This window comes from Rhinolophus sinicus, linkage group LG17, assembly GCF_036562045.2.
Source record: "Rhinolophus sinicus isolate RSC01 linkage group LG17, ASM3656204v1, whole genome shotgun sequence".
NCBI lineage: Eukaryota > Metazoa > Chordata > Mammalia > Chiroptera > Rhinolophidae > Rhinolophus > Rhinolophus sinicus.
Window position 1 is genome coordinate 5,001,927 of NC_133766.1, and position 14,243 is coordinate 5,016,169.

At 52.2% G+C, this 14,243-nt stretch overlaps 1 protein-coding gene across 4 annotated transcripts; it reads left to right on the plus strand.

Annotated features, from left to right (window-relative positions):
- Positions 1-19: 19 nt before the first annotated feature.
- Positions 20-11,348, plus strand: METTL13 (methyltransferase 13, eEF1A N-terminus and K55). Of its 4 annotated transcripts, none has more exons than XM_019711648.2 (9): positions 20-218; positions 370-621; positions 1,896-2,655; positions 3,964-4,163; positions 5,578-5,773; positions 6,910-7,077; positions 8,356-8,571; positions 9,464-9,595; positions 10,879-11,348. In XM_019711648.2, exons 2-9 carry the CDS (start codon positions 469-471, stop codon positions 11,151-11,153), a joined length of 2,100 nt encoding a protein of 699 aa, XP_019567207.2. In that variant the 5' UTR covers positions 20-218; positions 370-468; the 3' UTR covers positions 11,154-11,348. The 4 variants fall into 4 exon arrangements, with proteins under 4 accessions (XP_019567207.2, XP_019568045.2, XP_074178463.1 ...); XM_019712486.2 differs by having other exon boundaries at positions 141-264; XM_074322362.1 differs by lacking the exon at positions 20-218 and having other exon boundaries at positions 336-621.
- Positions 11,349-14,243: the final 2,895 nt, after the last annotated feature.

A 14,243-nucleotide genomic window follows, 5' to 3' on the forward strand; every position in this document is an offset into this window, starting at 1 on the left:
CATTTCCGCCCCGACCCCTGGGGCCCACCCCCTTCCTTCTGACGTAAACGCTCCGCGCCTGCAGCGAAGCCTGCGTGAGGCGAGCGCGTCGCAGCCAATGAGGTGTCAGGAACGAAAGCCAGTGGCCAATGAGATGCTGGGATGGTCTGGGCGGCCGACCAATCGGGAAGCCTCGCACCCGGATATGCTTGCGGGTTCCGAACCCGAGCTCTGAGAAAGTGAGAGACTCCGCACGTGAGGCGGGCTGTGGGTGCGGAGGAGGAGGTGAGCGTGTGAGAGGTTCAGTGTCTCCCGCGTGCGATGGGCGTATGAGGGTCATTCCTTTGTGCTTTGAGTGGGGGATAAGTCAATGTGGCTGCTTGTCCGTAGGAAGAATTCCCGCCGCAGTGTCCTGGAGCCCGCGGGCGGGGAAGCCCCTCCGTTGGTGCCTCCCAGGGCGTGGGACAGGCGTGAAGGCGCGGGGAGAATATGAATCTCTTACCAAAGAGCTCCAAGGAGTTTGGCTCCGTTGACTACTGGGAGAAGTTCTTCCAGCAGCGAGGAAAGAAAGCTTTCGAGTGGTATGGGACTTACCTGGAGCTGTGCGGGGTGCTGCACAAGTACATCAAGCCCCGGGAGAAGGTGAGCGCGCCCGGCAGCCCTGTGTGCGTTGCGAAGAGTGGGAGCTGCCCACCGAGCGACCCTGCGCAGAGTAGCCGGTGACAGGCATGACAGGGGCCCCGAATTCGGCCCCTAATTTCAGGATTCAGGCTACACGGCCGCTAAGTACGTCCTAAAGGTTTTCAGATAACAGACCTCCAGCCCCCGCTCATCCCTCTGTTAATAACCCGACTGGAAGACCGACTTCTTTAGTAGCCCAACCTAGATAAACACTCCTCGAGAAGGAAAGCGTGCATCGCTGTGAGGCAGGCAGCAGCTGTGGCTTTACTGATACCTGGATCTGTTATCGAACAGTTGTGTCTGGGCCGCCCTGAAGTCTTAACAGCATTAAGATGTAGATTCTGGGCACATTCCAGAAGTGAAATGTGTTAAGTACGATGGTAGAAGGTCTGACAGAGGTGGGGTTGCAGCGGAGGTAGGGAAGGAAGGAAGGAAGATTAGAAAACTAACATTGCTGAAGCTTTAGCTGCCAAGCTTGGTGCTCTGTGTGTGTGTGTGTTCGTTCAGTAGTTGCATTTTCATAACAGACTGTGAGGTGAGTGGTGGTACGTGCATTCTACAGATGAGGAAACTGAGGCTCCAAGAGCCAGTTTCTTGCCCAGGATCATACATGTAGTAAGTAGTCACACAGGAATTTAAATTGAGGCCCGTCTAGCTCCAAAGCCTATGCACTTCTCATTGTACTGTGCTTTTCCAGAGATTGTCGTATTAGGACAGAGTTTTAAAGGGTTGATGGGAGATTGCACCACAGAGAGGGATGCAACAACCTGTGTTTATGTTTGGCTTCAGACAGATAGAGTATCAGGAGGACGAGCCGAACGTATGAGTGGAGTAGGATTCTGCCAGAACGAGGCTTTCAACAGTAAAACAAGTAGGAGATTTCAACTGTAACTAGTGCATTTGGATTCTGACTTCCTATCAGTTTTCTTGAGTTAATTAGGTTTGGTTCAGAGAAAAAGAACAACCGTGATTTGTTTGTTTCTGCAACATAGAAAGCTATTTTCACATAACTTACCTTGTTGCTGAGTGTCGTCTTCATTCACTAGTGAGTCCTCTAACCCATGGTGTTCCACAGTGGGTCCTAGAATCAACTCTGTAATGGCCCTGTGTCCTGTGAGAGTAGCATCTTCCCCTTTTGAAAACATGCAACAGCCAAGGCGAGACTCGATTCCTCGAAGCACGGGAAGCTCATTCCTTTGTCACGGTCACTGCCAACGTGTTGGTTTCCCCCCCAGGTGCTGGTGATTGGGTGCGGTAACTCAGAGCTCAGTGAGCAGCTGTACGACGTGGGCTATCAGGATATAGTCAACATCGATATCAGTGAGGTCGCCATCAAGCAGATGAAGGAGCGCAATGCCAGCCGCCGGCCCCAGATGAGCTTCTTGAAGATGGACATGACCCAGATGGAGTTTCCCGATGCCTCGTTCCAGGTGGTGCTGGACAAGGGCACCCTGGATGCTGTCCTGACAGACGAGGAGGAGAAGACCCTGCAGCAGGTGGACAGGATGCTGGCTGAGGTTGGCCGTGTCCTGCAGGTGGGCGGTCGCTACCTCTGCATCTCCCTGGCTCAGGCTCACGTCCTGAAGAAAGCAGTGGGTCACTTCTCTCGGGAGGGGTGGATGGTGAGGGTGCACCAGGTGGCCAACAGCCAGGACCAGGTGTTGGAAGCAGAGCTTCGGTTCCCCCTGCCTGTCTTTGCCTTCGTCATGACCAAGTTCAGGCCAATCCCTGGCTCCGCCCTTCAGATCTTTGAGCTGTGTGCTCAGGAACAGGGCAAGCCTATGCGGCTGGAGAGTGCCGAGCGGCTGGCTGAGGCGGTGCGGGAGCGGCAGCAGTATGCCTGGCTGTGCAGCCAGCTGTCCCGCAAGGCTGGGCTGGGGAGTCTGTCCCTGGACTTGTGCAGTGGGGACACGGGGAAGCCACGCTACACCCTCCACGTGGTGGACAGCCCCAATGTGAAACCATCGCGGGACAATCATTTTGCCATTTTCATCAGTGAGTTGGCATTGGTCCCTCTCTTCTCTGGAGGGGCTGGGGTGGGGCTTTGGTGGATGGGTATGCCTTGGCTGGTTTTATCTTGCAGGGGGCGGTACTTTGGTTAGACTAGCCAAGGCACGAGGAAGGGACAGTAGCAGCTCTCCAGCTACCTGCTTCGATTTGGAGCTTATTTCTTCCATCTTCCATTGCAAAGGCTTGATGAAGTGGGAGAAAGGGGTCGGTAGGGAGAAGAGAGAAGTAACAGATCAATTGAGGGACGTCACACATTGTAGACATTGTTAGTGACTTTGTAACGTGGGGGGGTAATGGAAGCAGTGGAAGCAGTGCAGTCCCCGCGCTGCCACCTGTGAGCCGCCAGACCCGGGGAAGTTGCTGTGCTTCTCCGCTGAGTGTAGGGAGATAGGACAGAGTAATGACTACAAATGCGAGTGCTGGAACCAGACCATTTGGGTTCCAGTCCTGTCCCAGTCACTTCCTGGTGGCATGACATTGGATGTGTTACTTCTCTTTTTGTGCTTCAGTTTGGTCATCTATAAAGCGAGAGCCTAACTACCTTGGGTAGTTGTGAGAAGTGTAAGTGCTCTTAGGACGGTGCCTGGCTTGTGATACGTGCTTTACAAATGTAAGCATCGTGATGGAAAGGGGTGGATCATACCAGGTTTTCCTTAATAATCAAAACAGAGACAATGAGGGAATGCTTTCAAAAGTAGAAAATATTAGACAAATAGGCGGTGTCGATATGGTCATGCTCGTCATTTGATGACTGAGCCCTTTTCCCGAGGATTCCATAATCCCGACTGTCTACTTGTAAGAACGGATAGTGCACTAGGGTGAGCATGGAGTCTGGGCTGGACTGCCTGGGTTTGAGTCCCAGTTTGCCACTTATTAGCTGTGTGAACTTGGGCAAATAATGTAACTTCTGTGTCTCAATTTCCTCATTTATGCAGTGGGAATAACAATGCTACGTGCATCCCGGGCTCTTAGGAGGATTTGATTTGTTTCTGTTTGTAAACTGCTTGGAATACTGCCTGGCGTGTGATGAGCTTTAGCGTTTCTGCTCGTTTCCTTGCGCCAGGTGCCTGCCTCCATCCCTTACCCACATGCTCCCACTTCTCTGCCCCCTTGGTCCTCCCTCATGTCCTCTATCTGCTTTGCTCTGTGCCTTGTGCCCTCATGCATCGATAGCCCCTCAGTTGGAAGGGCTGCTGGGCTGGGCAGGGCCTGGCTCTCTGCCACGTGGCTCATACTGGCTGTGGGCTTGAACACTCTCCCTGGGACTCCCTGTCACCAAGTGCCTGTTTGCAGTCCCCCAGGGTCGGGAGACTGAGTGGCTCTTTGGCATGGAAGATGGCCGGAAGCAGCTGGCGTTGAGCGCTGGCTTCAGGAGGCTGATCACCGTGGCGCTTCACCGAGGTCAGCAGTACGACGGCATGGACAGCATCCAGGCCGAGCTGTCGGCCAGAGTCATGGAGCTGGCCCCGGCCGGGATGCCCGCCCAGCAGCAGGTAAGAGCTCTGGCAGCAGCGTTCACAGGTGTCTGGAGAAGTTGTACTAGCAGCTGGGAAGGCAGGGGGTGCCTTGGAAGGAGCTGGGATACGGGTGTGACCCTGGTCCGTTCTGGATGGCGTGCCTGCAACTGCGAGCTAAGTGGGCAGGAATCAGGTTCCTTTGCCCCAGGAAGTGAGAGGAAGGTGAGTGGTTGCCCTTATTGGGACCCACAGAGCATCTCTGTCTGGGGCCTCTCGGACTCCACAGAGACGGCCTGGAGGAGACGCTGTCTGCCCTGCAGGCTCCAGCTCTTCATACTGCCAGTCGCTGAGACTGGGTGTCTAGTTCCCCACTTTTGCACAGGACTTCCTTGGCCATTTTGCTTCTTAGGACCATCATTCTCTGAGGGTAGCATGCGAAAGGGCCACATTGGCGCAGCGTGATTTTCAGGATATGAGCATTGCTGCTCTGGTGTTTTACCGGGAAGGAAACTGAAGGCTTTTGTCAAAATGGTGACATGGTCTTATCAGTTGACACCATCTGTCCTGTGCCATCCAGGTCACAAGACAGGGTAATTGACAGGTGATTGTACTGTATTTATAGTAAGGACTTTATCCTTCCTATTAGAGGGGAAAGCCAAAGTTCCTGGAGGCTTGGTGCTATAGTAACAGATCTGAAAACAAGAAGAGATTCCCGGGTTCCTAGCCTTCCAGCCTGGGGTTCTGCCCCAGGGCAGACCTGTGCTTACAGATGAATGTTTACTGCTTCCTGGGGTTGGTGTCCGTCAGAGGGATCCCGCTACTGTGTGCAGGTCCATGGTGACGTCTCACCAGTGACCCTCTGAGCAAAGTCACGAGTCCCTGGTGATTATGAAATACTCACTGAGGTCTTTCAAAAGAAATAGATGTAAAGACGCGGGAGGGACATGGAAACGTGTAGGGGAAACCTGTTTTTCTCGTTTTTTCCTCCTGTTTAGAGTAATGCAGTAGAAAGGTGAGAGGAACAGGGAAGGGAGGCGTGTCTGCACACTCGGAGGGTTGCTTTCCCCTGGATTTGGTTACCTTATCCCTGTTCGGGTTCCTTCTCTCATCCCTATAGCTCCTGCCCGCGGGGTCCCCCTGGCTGTGATTGTCTTGGACTGTTGAGAGTCCTTTTAAGGACGACAGTTGAGAAACTCGTATTTTTCTTGGGGAGAACCAGCTGCATTTCACTAGCAGTTTTGGGGCTCAGCTGGTTTTCCCAAAGGGAGTTAAACCTTTTGGGGTCTCTTCACAGGCCCCGAGGAGAACTGTAAAACAATGGCAAGTCTTAGGAGTTGTCGCTGCCCAGACCCTGGGGTGGGGATTCCTCTCCACACACAAGGGAAGGGCTGCGGTTTCCCCTGTTCTTACTTGAGCCGGTGTCTCGAGCCCATCTCTGCTGTCCCTCCAGGTGCCCTTCCTGTCTGTGGGGGGAGACATCGGGGTGCGGACTGTGAAGCACCAAGACCGCAGCCCTCTGAGCGGGGACTACGTCGTGGAGGACGTGCAGGGGGACGACAAGCGGTACTTCCGGCGACTCATCTTCCTCAGCAACAGGAACGTGGTGCAGTCGGAAGCCCGACTGCTGAAGGACGTGTCTCACAGAGGTGAGGCGTCGGGCACGGCGGTGGGGCCCAGGGGCCAGGGCGTGGACTCTCCTCTGGGGTGGTCGGGAGGCCCTGGGAGCTGGACCGAGATGCAGCTACCTGTGCCCAGAGGCACATGGCCCTGGGTTGTCCCCTTACCATCCGGGCTCTTAGGGCGTGAGCGGCCATTAGCTGCATGGAGGTGTGTGTTCCGTTCTTGAGCAAAGCCTGGTTGTGGAAAGATAAGGGGGAGGTTTGCTGAGTAAAGGTGATCATCGCTTTAGTGCCTCTGATGTCAGGGCCGCCTGTTTTACAAGTTGCCCCGTAGGCGTCTAGGTGTTCATTCAGCAGCTCTCGTGAGCTGAGCCTGAAACATGGACGGTGCAGGCGAGCCCTGCCCGACGCCACAGGGCTACCCACTGGCACCTGTTTCAGGCGGTTTTGGAGTGGTGGGTGCCTCAGGTCGTGTAGTCAGCGCTGTTCAGTGGAGCTTCCTGCGATGGAGGACAGGGAAGCTGTCCTCTGTGCGCGTCTACTGTCTGCGCGGCACAGAAGGAGGACAGGCAAGGACAGGCACTGGGCACAGGCGCTTCCAGGTTCCAATCCTGGCTGCACCATCTCCTGCTGATTCTGCACCTGGTTATTAACTCTGCAGACGCTCAGGCTTTCCGTCCGCCAGTCATTGGAACTGTAGGGCTGTTAGAGGAGCTCAAAGAGTAAAAGTCCTCGTACAGTAATTGGCACAAAGGATGTAATTAGTAACTGGAAGCCCTTCTTTCCTGTAAGTTTATGAATCAGCTTTTCTCTTGTTAGTGGCCTGATGTTTCTCGGCAAAGAGGCTGAGTTTTCCCGGGGTTTTGAGTGTGTCTTTGCCCCCCTCTCCTTCTCCTCCTCTCTGATATCCAGTGGTGTGTGTTAAATGTGTAACAGCCATCTCTTTGGGGAAAGGAAGCCTCAATGTGTACTGTTTGCGATTGCTGTGGCATAAAAATGGCCACTGAGGCCAGGTTTCAAGCTACCAACATGTCTCCACGTCACACAATTCCTGCATTTCTACCAGTCGGGTTCTTGAGCAGGGTGAAGCCAGCCGCAGTACGCCCGCTGGTATGCGGTGTTCTAAGCACAGGACTTCATCCGTCTGCCTCTGTCTCGCTTAGCCCAGAAGAAACGGAAAAAGGACAGGAAGAAGCAGCGGCCCGCTGATACTCCAGAGGACCTCCCTGCAGCCCCAGGGCAGTCCATTGATAAGAGCTACCTGTGCTGTGAACACCACAAAGCCATGGTCGCCGGCCTGGCCTTGCTGAAAAGCCCGGAGCTGCTCCTAGGTGAGGAAGATGCCACTGCCCCACACAGTGGGGAGCATGTGAGATCACAGACGTGATCAACATCACAGCCCCACACAGTAGGGAGCATGTGAGATCACAGACGTGATCAACACCACTGCCTTGCAGTTTGAGAACAGTGATTACAGGCCGAGTGAAGCCATGTGCATTCACGTCTCTTATTCCCAACCGTGTCCTAAATTAGTGAACATCCAGATCACTTTTTCCTCAAATTCAGATTGTAATCTTGAAATGGCTACATTGTCTAGATTGTTTTCTTCTCGTTTATTTTGAACACGAAGGTATAAAATACATTCCATAAGAAAATGTCAAGTACACAGCTCTTTAGGTGTTCAGCTTGGTGAATTTTTGCATATGTATGTACCCATGTAACCAGATGGAACATTTAGAAATGTGTCTGGAGAAATGCCTTTGCACTCCAGGAAAATTTCTGGCTTTTCATTAATGCATTGTTTGAGCACCAGATGCAATTCTATCTTGAATTTCTAGTTTTGAAAAAACTCCCTATTACAGATAGTGCAACCATAGCCTTATCACCAGTGACAGGTTTGGATCTGACCACGGTGGTGAAAACACTCAGGCGTCTGCCTGCACCTGTAACGCTTCACCCAAAGTCCCCCAGTGTGTCTGTCTGCCCTGTACTTTTGGCCCATCGTGGTGGGGATACGTGCCCCTAGAGGCTCGGTTCTTACATTTAATCATCAGGGTCTGTCTCCTTTCCGTGATTCTGTCCTGTTTCTTGCCTTCCCTCCACCTTCCCTGGTGGCTGTGGTCTCTCTGTGCTTAGGTCCAGGACTGGGGCTGTTGTTTTCCTGTGATTTCTGGAACTCGGATGGATTGCCCTGGCCTGGTTGACGTGTGTGAGAGGGCCATTGTGGCCTGTGAGCAGAGAGCTGGGCAGAGGGCATGGCATCTACACGGGTCATGAACCGGATGCTGGCCATTGTCCCTCCTGTTTCTTAGAGGGGATCTAACAATGCTGATGGTGGGGACTCGTGATGAATAGCAGCTGAGAGCTTTGGGAGCTTTAAGGGGCCAGAATAACAACACACTGGTTCATCTTCTGAACCTGGTAAAGGAAGGGTAGTCAGGCCAGGGTTTTCAGATGTGACATTAACTCCTAAATTTCTGGGATGAGACCGAGAGGCCAGGTCCCTACATCTTGTCTCCCTTGGGTGGAGCCAAACATCTGACTCCCACTCTTGCCCTCCCAAGGCTGGTGGAGTAGGTGGTAAATGATGCTTTATTCCTTTGTTGCAGAGACTCCCCTGGCATTGTTGGTGGTAGGCCTGGGTGGGGGAAGCCTCCCGCTCTTTGTCCACGATCATTTCCCAAAGTCCTGCATCGATGCTGTGGAGATCGACCCCTCCATGTTGGAAGTGGCCACACAGTGGTTTGGCTTTTCCCAGAGCAACCGGATGAAGGTCCACATTGCAGATGGTCTGGACTACATTACGAACCTGGCGGGAGGAGCAGGTACTGTCCTCGGAGGATCTGGACGGGTGTCAAGGGAAGATTGAGCCAAGCTTCTCAGGCCTGCAAGGGCCTCTAGAATCCATGCCTAAGAGGGCGGCCTCAGCATCACGTTAGTCTTTCACCTGTGTATTTTTTGACATATTGATTCAGTCAATACAGAGTGCCATCCATATGTTCAGCTCTGTGGTAGGGGTTGGGGTACCATTTCCTGTGCTGATGACACTCACAGACCAGTGGGCTTCTCTTCGGACCCTGTAACCTTGCTACTTCCTCACCATCCCTGGAAACCTAAAGTCTATAGGTGGGTGAAGAAAAGGAAGAAACAGGGGTGTGTGTGTTGGGGGAGCTTTTTCTAAATCTTTCAGCTGGAGCTGAAACCAGAAACAGAGCAGGGCTGCCTTCATGTCGATTGGTAAAACCTCAGGGACACGTGGCCGTGTCCACAGACATGTTTTTAGTTGTCACCATTGGGTCGAGCTGCTTCTGGCATCCGGTGGGTAGAGACCAGGGATGCTAGTAAGCCTGCCCAGTGCACAGGACAGCCACTGAGGACGGTGAAGTGTCTGACCCCAAATGTCAGCAGTGCCGAGGCTGAGGAGCCCTGAGGCCGACTCCACTCGGTGGGAATTCTGATAGCCCTGCTGCTACTGGAATTCGGTTCCATGTTGTTCGAATGGTTTGTGCCCAGTTCGTGTTCCACGAGAGCTGCCTGGAGCCTTTGTGTTTAGGCTCCCGGCGCCAGTGTCCTGAGCAGGCAAACGTCACCCGGCATGTTACCCTTCTGACTCAGCCACCCACGCGCACCACAGGTCACGGGAGAGCGGTGACATAGGAATGTAAGTGGCCTCATTTTAGCCGGCAGAGACGAAACCTCGTTTGCTTCTCTTCCCAGCACGGCCTCGCTACGACGTCGTCATGTTTGATGTAGACAGTAAGGACCCAACCCTGGGAATGAGTTGTCCACCCCCAGCGTTTGTGGACCAGCCCTTCCTGCAGAAGGTCAAAAGCATCTTGAATCCCGAAGGTATGGAGAACAACGGGTTGGGAGGGAGGTGGATGGGTCCTGTAAAACATTTCTCTCTTCAATGAAAAATGCACCTATCGTAAATGTGTCTGTCGGTCGAGTTCCGTAAGCTGGACACACCCATTGCTGGCCCCGAACACAGAGCGGTGCCAGCTCCCCCGAAGTCCGCTGCTTACCTCCTCCTGCGGGGAACTCACGCTCCTCTCCAGGAGAACCGCTGTCCTAGCTTCTCTCAGCACAGCTCCGTTTGCCCGTTCGTCTTTCTCTCCATGGAATCATACAGGATGTAGTGTTTAAGTTTCAGTTTTCTTGCGCCCAGCGCCATGTCTGTAAGATCCTTCTCTAGTGTTAGGTTTCCGTTCCTTTCCTTGCTGTGTAGCATCACGGCGTGACCGCAGCACGGTCGGTTTCTCCATTCCGGCCTGGTCGTTGGGTGTTTCCTGTTTGGAGCTGTCATAAGCACTGCTGCCATTGGCATTCCAGCAGGTGCCTTTTGGTGAAACATTTGCAGGTCTGTTGGGCACAGATGCAGGGTTGTAATTGCTGGATCGTGGATGACGCGTATGTTCAGTGTTCGAGATGCTGCCACACAGTTTTATAAGGTGGCCGCAGTCATTCGCATTCCCGCCAGCATGGTAACGCGGGTTGTCAGTTGAATTCTCCCCACGTGCCCTGGACGAGGCAGGATGTTATTCCATCCTCATAGCACCCGTTTTCAGATGAAGAAACGGAGGTAAAGAGGCTTGCCAAGGTGACCCGAGGTAACGACTGGGGCTCCCACCCAGGTCCTTAGTCCACATGTTTCCGCCCTCCCAGATGTTTTGATTCAGTGTAGGGTGCTGTGGTGAACAGAGCTGATTTACGACCTTAATTGTCACAGGGCAAGATAACCTTGGCTGTCTCATTGGCTAATAAATACTGGACAGTGTCTGTCAAAAAGACGCCATCCCTGAGGGGTTGGCCCACTCTTTCTTGGAGTTATTAATTACTTCTTTCCCAAAGCACTTCTTTGGGAAACTGAGCCATGGAGAATGGTAAAACAATTTGTTAGCAGCACAGAAGAGCAAAAAATTAGGCTGAATTTTTCTCATGGTTCATTGTTTCCCCTGCTTTTCTCTCTCCACCTTTGTGTGTGCTCTGCAAACTCACTGCTGCCGTCGGTGTGGTTCTTACTCCACCAGCCTCCCTGGGGCAGGAAGTGACCTTGTCCTCAGAGCTTAACCTCGTCTCCGCCATGTCACCTGATCTGCGGTCATTCTGACTCTTTCCCTCCCACCCTACAGGTGTCTTTATCCTTAACCTCGTGTGCCGAGACTTGGGGCTAAAGGACTCAGTACTGGGGGGGCTCAAGGCGGTGTTCCCCCTTCTCTATGTCCGGCGAATTGAGGGGGAAGTGAACGAGATCCTGTTCTGTCAGCTGCACCCCGAGCAGACACGTGCCACGCCGGAGCTGTTGGAAATGGCCCAGGCCTTGGAGCAGACCCTGAGGAAGCCAGGGCGGGGTTGGGATGACACGTATGTCCTGTCAGATATGCTCAAGACTGTGAAGATTGTGTGATCGCTGGCCGTGTGGTCCTCTCAGCTTCCTTCCCAACCATCCGTGGGCTCCCGGCCTGCCAGACACTGAAGAACTAACAGGCACAAAACTTTTCAAGCCTCGTGTTTTTCTCGGCTTCCTACTCAACCGCATGCGACCTCCACTGGGTGAGGTTGCCTGAAGACCTGGGAAAATAAAAATGTTTTTCCCATCCTGTCCTGTTCACTTCCACTTGGGTCAGTTTCCTTTGCGTCCCGTACGGTCCTTGAGTAGGATTCCCAGCTGGAGCCCCCAGCACAGGCTGACACCTTCATGCGTGTGCACCAAACTCCCAGGACTGGAGACAGTCAGACATGATGGCTGGTTTGCTTGTGCTTTGCTCTCCCGTAGATTCTGTGGGAATGACCTCAGTTCTGTGCCAAAAGGTCGTAAACAGAGTAGGGTCTCCGTAGATGTGAGGCGGATTTGAGAGAACATCTCTCTCTGCATGGAAGTGCCACTAACATGTCCCCAAGGTTTGCGAATGTGCTAATCCACTCTACTATTTAGTAGCTTTTCTCAACTCACCAAACCTTGTCGCCTAAGCACTTTGCTCTCTCCTCAGTGGAGGGAGTGGATGTAACTGGCCTCGTGACTGTGGGTGGCAGAGACTTAGCAGATTGAAGTCACGTTGAGTGGCAGCTACATGCCAGACCCAGCATAAAGAGCTGGGGTGGAAGTAAAGATGTTTAAGAACGGCCAAAACACGTGGGTCAGGGCTAAAAGTTAACAAGTTCCAGGAACTTTTCTAAGTGATTTATATTCACTTTAATCTGATATAAAGGATAATTAAACCAAAACCACGTCTGACCCCCAATCTCACCTAAGTCAGAAGCATCAATCTTACCTGTTTATTGAAACTGTTATACCAGCAGTTCTGAGATTGGCTAGAATTTCACCTCTCTAGTTATGCCAAGTCTGAATTAATGAGCGGTGCTATGGAAAAGAGGCAGTGTCACTACCCCCCACCCTGGCTTCTCTTTCCCCAGGCCCTTTAACGTGGACTCTAACCTCTTACGGTGAAGCGTATTTAAAGGTAGGTTGTCATCCTTACAAAATTGTGTCAGCCCATTGAGGAGGAAGTGTCTTCCCCGGGGGCCATGTAGAGGGAAGGGAACTCTTGGCATGCCCCTGACCTCAGAGGGCCTCAGTTTGGGACCCCTCCCTCCCTGGTTCATCATCTGTGAGCTGCGTCGTTCGGACGCGGCCCGAGTCAGGCCTGCGGTCGATCACCTGCTAGTCCTGTGCACACGTAGAAGCAGCACACGAGTGGCCCAGCCAACCTGAGGAGCTACCAGAGTGATGACAAGGTGTCACCTGTATCTTCAGAGCTGTCGTCTAAGGAAATAAGCAGGTTTACTGGAAAGGAGCCTTTGGAGGGGGCAAGAGGCACTCAGAGGTGATGATACTCGTCTTAAAAATTTTGAAAGGCCGTGGGATTGAAAGAAGAGTGAGGTTGATTACAGGTGTGTGTCCAAAGGCTGGAGAAAGACTGATGGGCAGAAGTTACAGTTGGGCAGCTTTGGGCTGAATTTCCTAGAAAGATTTCTACCAGTGGAGACCAGAACGGTGTTGACCCAAACCTGTCGAACGCCCTCTGTGCTGGCGAGTTGTGAGGAGAGGATTCTGTACATACCAGCGATGCCATTGGCCTGTATCCCATCTTTCCCACGAAGAGCTATTCACTTTTTTTTTTTTTTGGGGGGGGGGCTTCCATTTGATACTATTTTTTAATTTTGATTTTTGAAAATTGAGGTAATAGTTAATAACGTGTAAGTTTCAAGTGGTACAACATTGTAATTCGTTTGATCTCTATTTGCCTCGAGTGTGTTCACCACCAAAAGTCTAGTTTCCAGCCATCTTACCATATATTTGAGCCCCTTGAACCCATTTCAAACTTCCCCTACGCCCCTCTGTGGTTGGTTACTACCAATCGGTTGTCTGTAAGTTTGCTTTTGTTCTGTTTGGGTTTTTTTGTTTGTTTTATATTCCACATCTAAGTGAAATCATATGGTTTTTGTCCTTTTCTGTCTGACTTATATCGTTTAGCGTAATACCCTCAAGATCCTTCCATGTTGTCGCAAATGGCAGTGTTTCATCTTTTCTTATGGCTGAGTACTATTCCATTGTATACTATACCATATCTTCTTTATCCATTCATCTGTCGGTGGACACTTGGGTTGTTTCCGTGTCCTGGCCATCGTAAATCATGCAACGAGCACACGGATGCAGATATTTTTTCGAGTTAGTGTATTTGTTTTTTCGGATAAAGGCCCAGAAGTGGGATTGCTAGATCTTATGGCAGCCCTATTTTCAGTGTTTTGAGGAACCTCCATGCTGTTTTCCATAGTGGCACCGATTTACATCCCACTAACAGTGCACTACCTGGGAAACCTAAAAGTACTTAGGCCTGGGTCCCAACCCCCGAGGTTCTGATTTAGTTGGCTTGGGGCACAGCCTGTGCATCAGAATTTTAAGAAGCTCTGTGCAGCCAAAGTTGAGGACCACTGGGGGAGAGGCTGTGTGAGTGGCTGTGCTCTTAGGGGAGGCGGAAGGAGGTGCCGTCCCATCAGTGAATATCGGCTTAGCCCTGAGATATGAGCAGAAGGCAGTGATAGTTGGAGTTCGTCCTCCCCCCCCCCCCACCCAGTTTAGGGAAAACGTTGTGTTTGCCTTTACTCACCACGACACTGGTACCAGATATGTGGGGTTTTCCCCCACACCAAGCAGTTCTCCCCAAACCCCCGCCACCAACTGGGTGCCATACGTTTTCATTCAAATCGGACACTGTTTGCCTGGGGTCAGTGCAGACCTCACCCCGAATCAGATACCCACCTAAAAATCACAAGTCCCGGCTGGCACTGCGCTTCTGACCAACTGTAAGGAATAGAAAATATGAAGGCCTGCCTGGGAACATTTGGGGATGTAAACTCACAGTGGCTGGGGTACATGCTTGGCCTTGGAAGGATTGGCTACCCTTCCAAGGACCAAGAAAATATTTACAGGATGTGGAGCCTGGCCTTTGCCTTAGCGCAGGTGGGCCGAGCTCCGATACATCTAATCTCGTACCAA

Bases quoted from the DNA above. Each gene is read 5' to 3' on its own strand.
- METTL13 (XM_019711648.2), top strand. From the start codon at position 469: ATGAATCTCTTACCAAAGAGCTCCAAGGAGTTTGGCTCCGTTGACTAC. The intron at 622-1,895 runs GTGAGCGCGCCC...TTTCCCCCCCAG, and splicing joins ACATCAAGCCCCGGGAGAAG to GTGCTGGTGATTGGGTGCGG. The intron at 4,164-5,577 runs GTAAGAGCTCTG...CTGTCCCTCCAG, and splicing joins GGATGCCCGCCCAGCAGCAG to GTGCCCTTCCTGTCTGTGGG.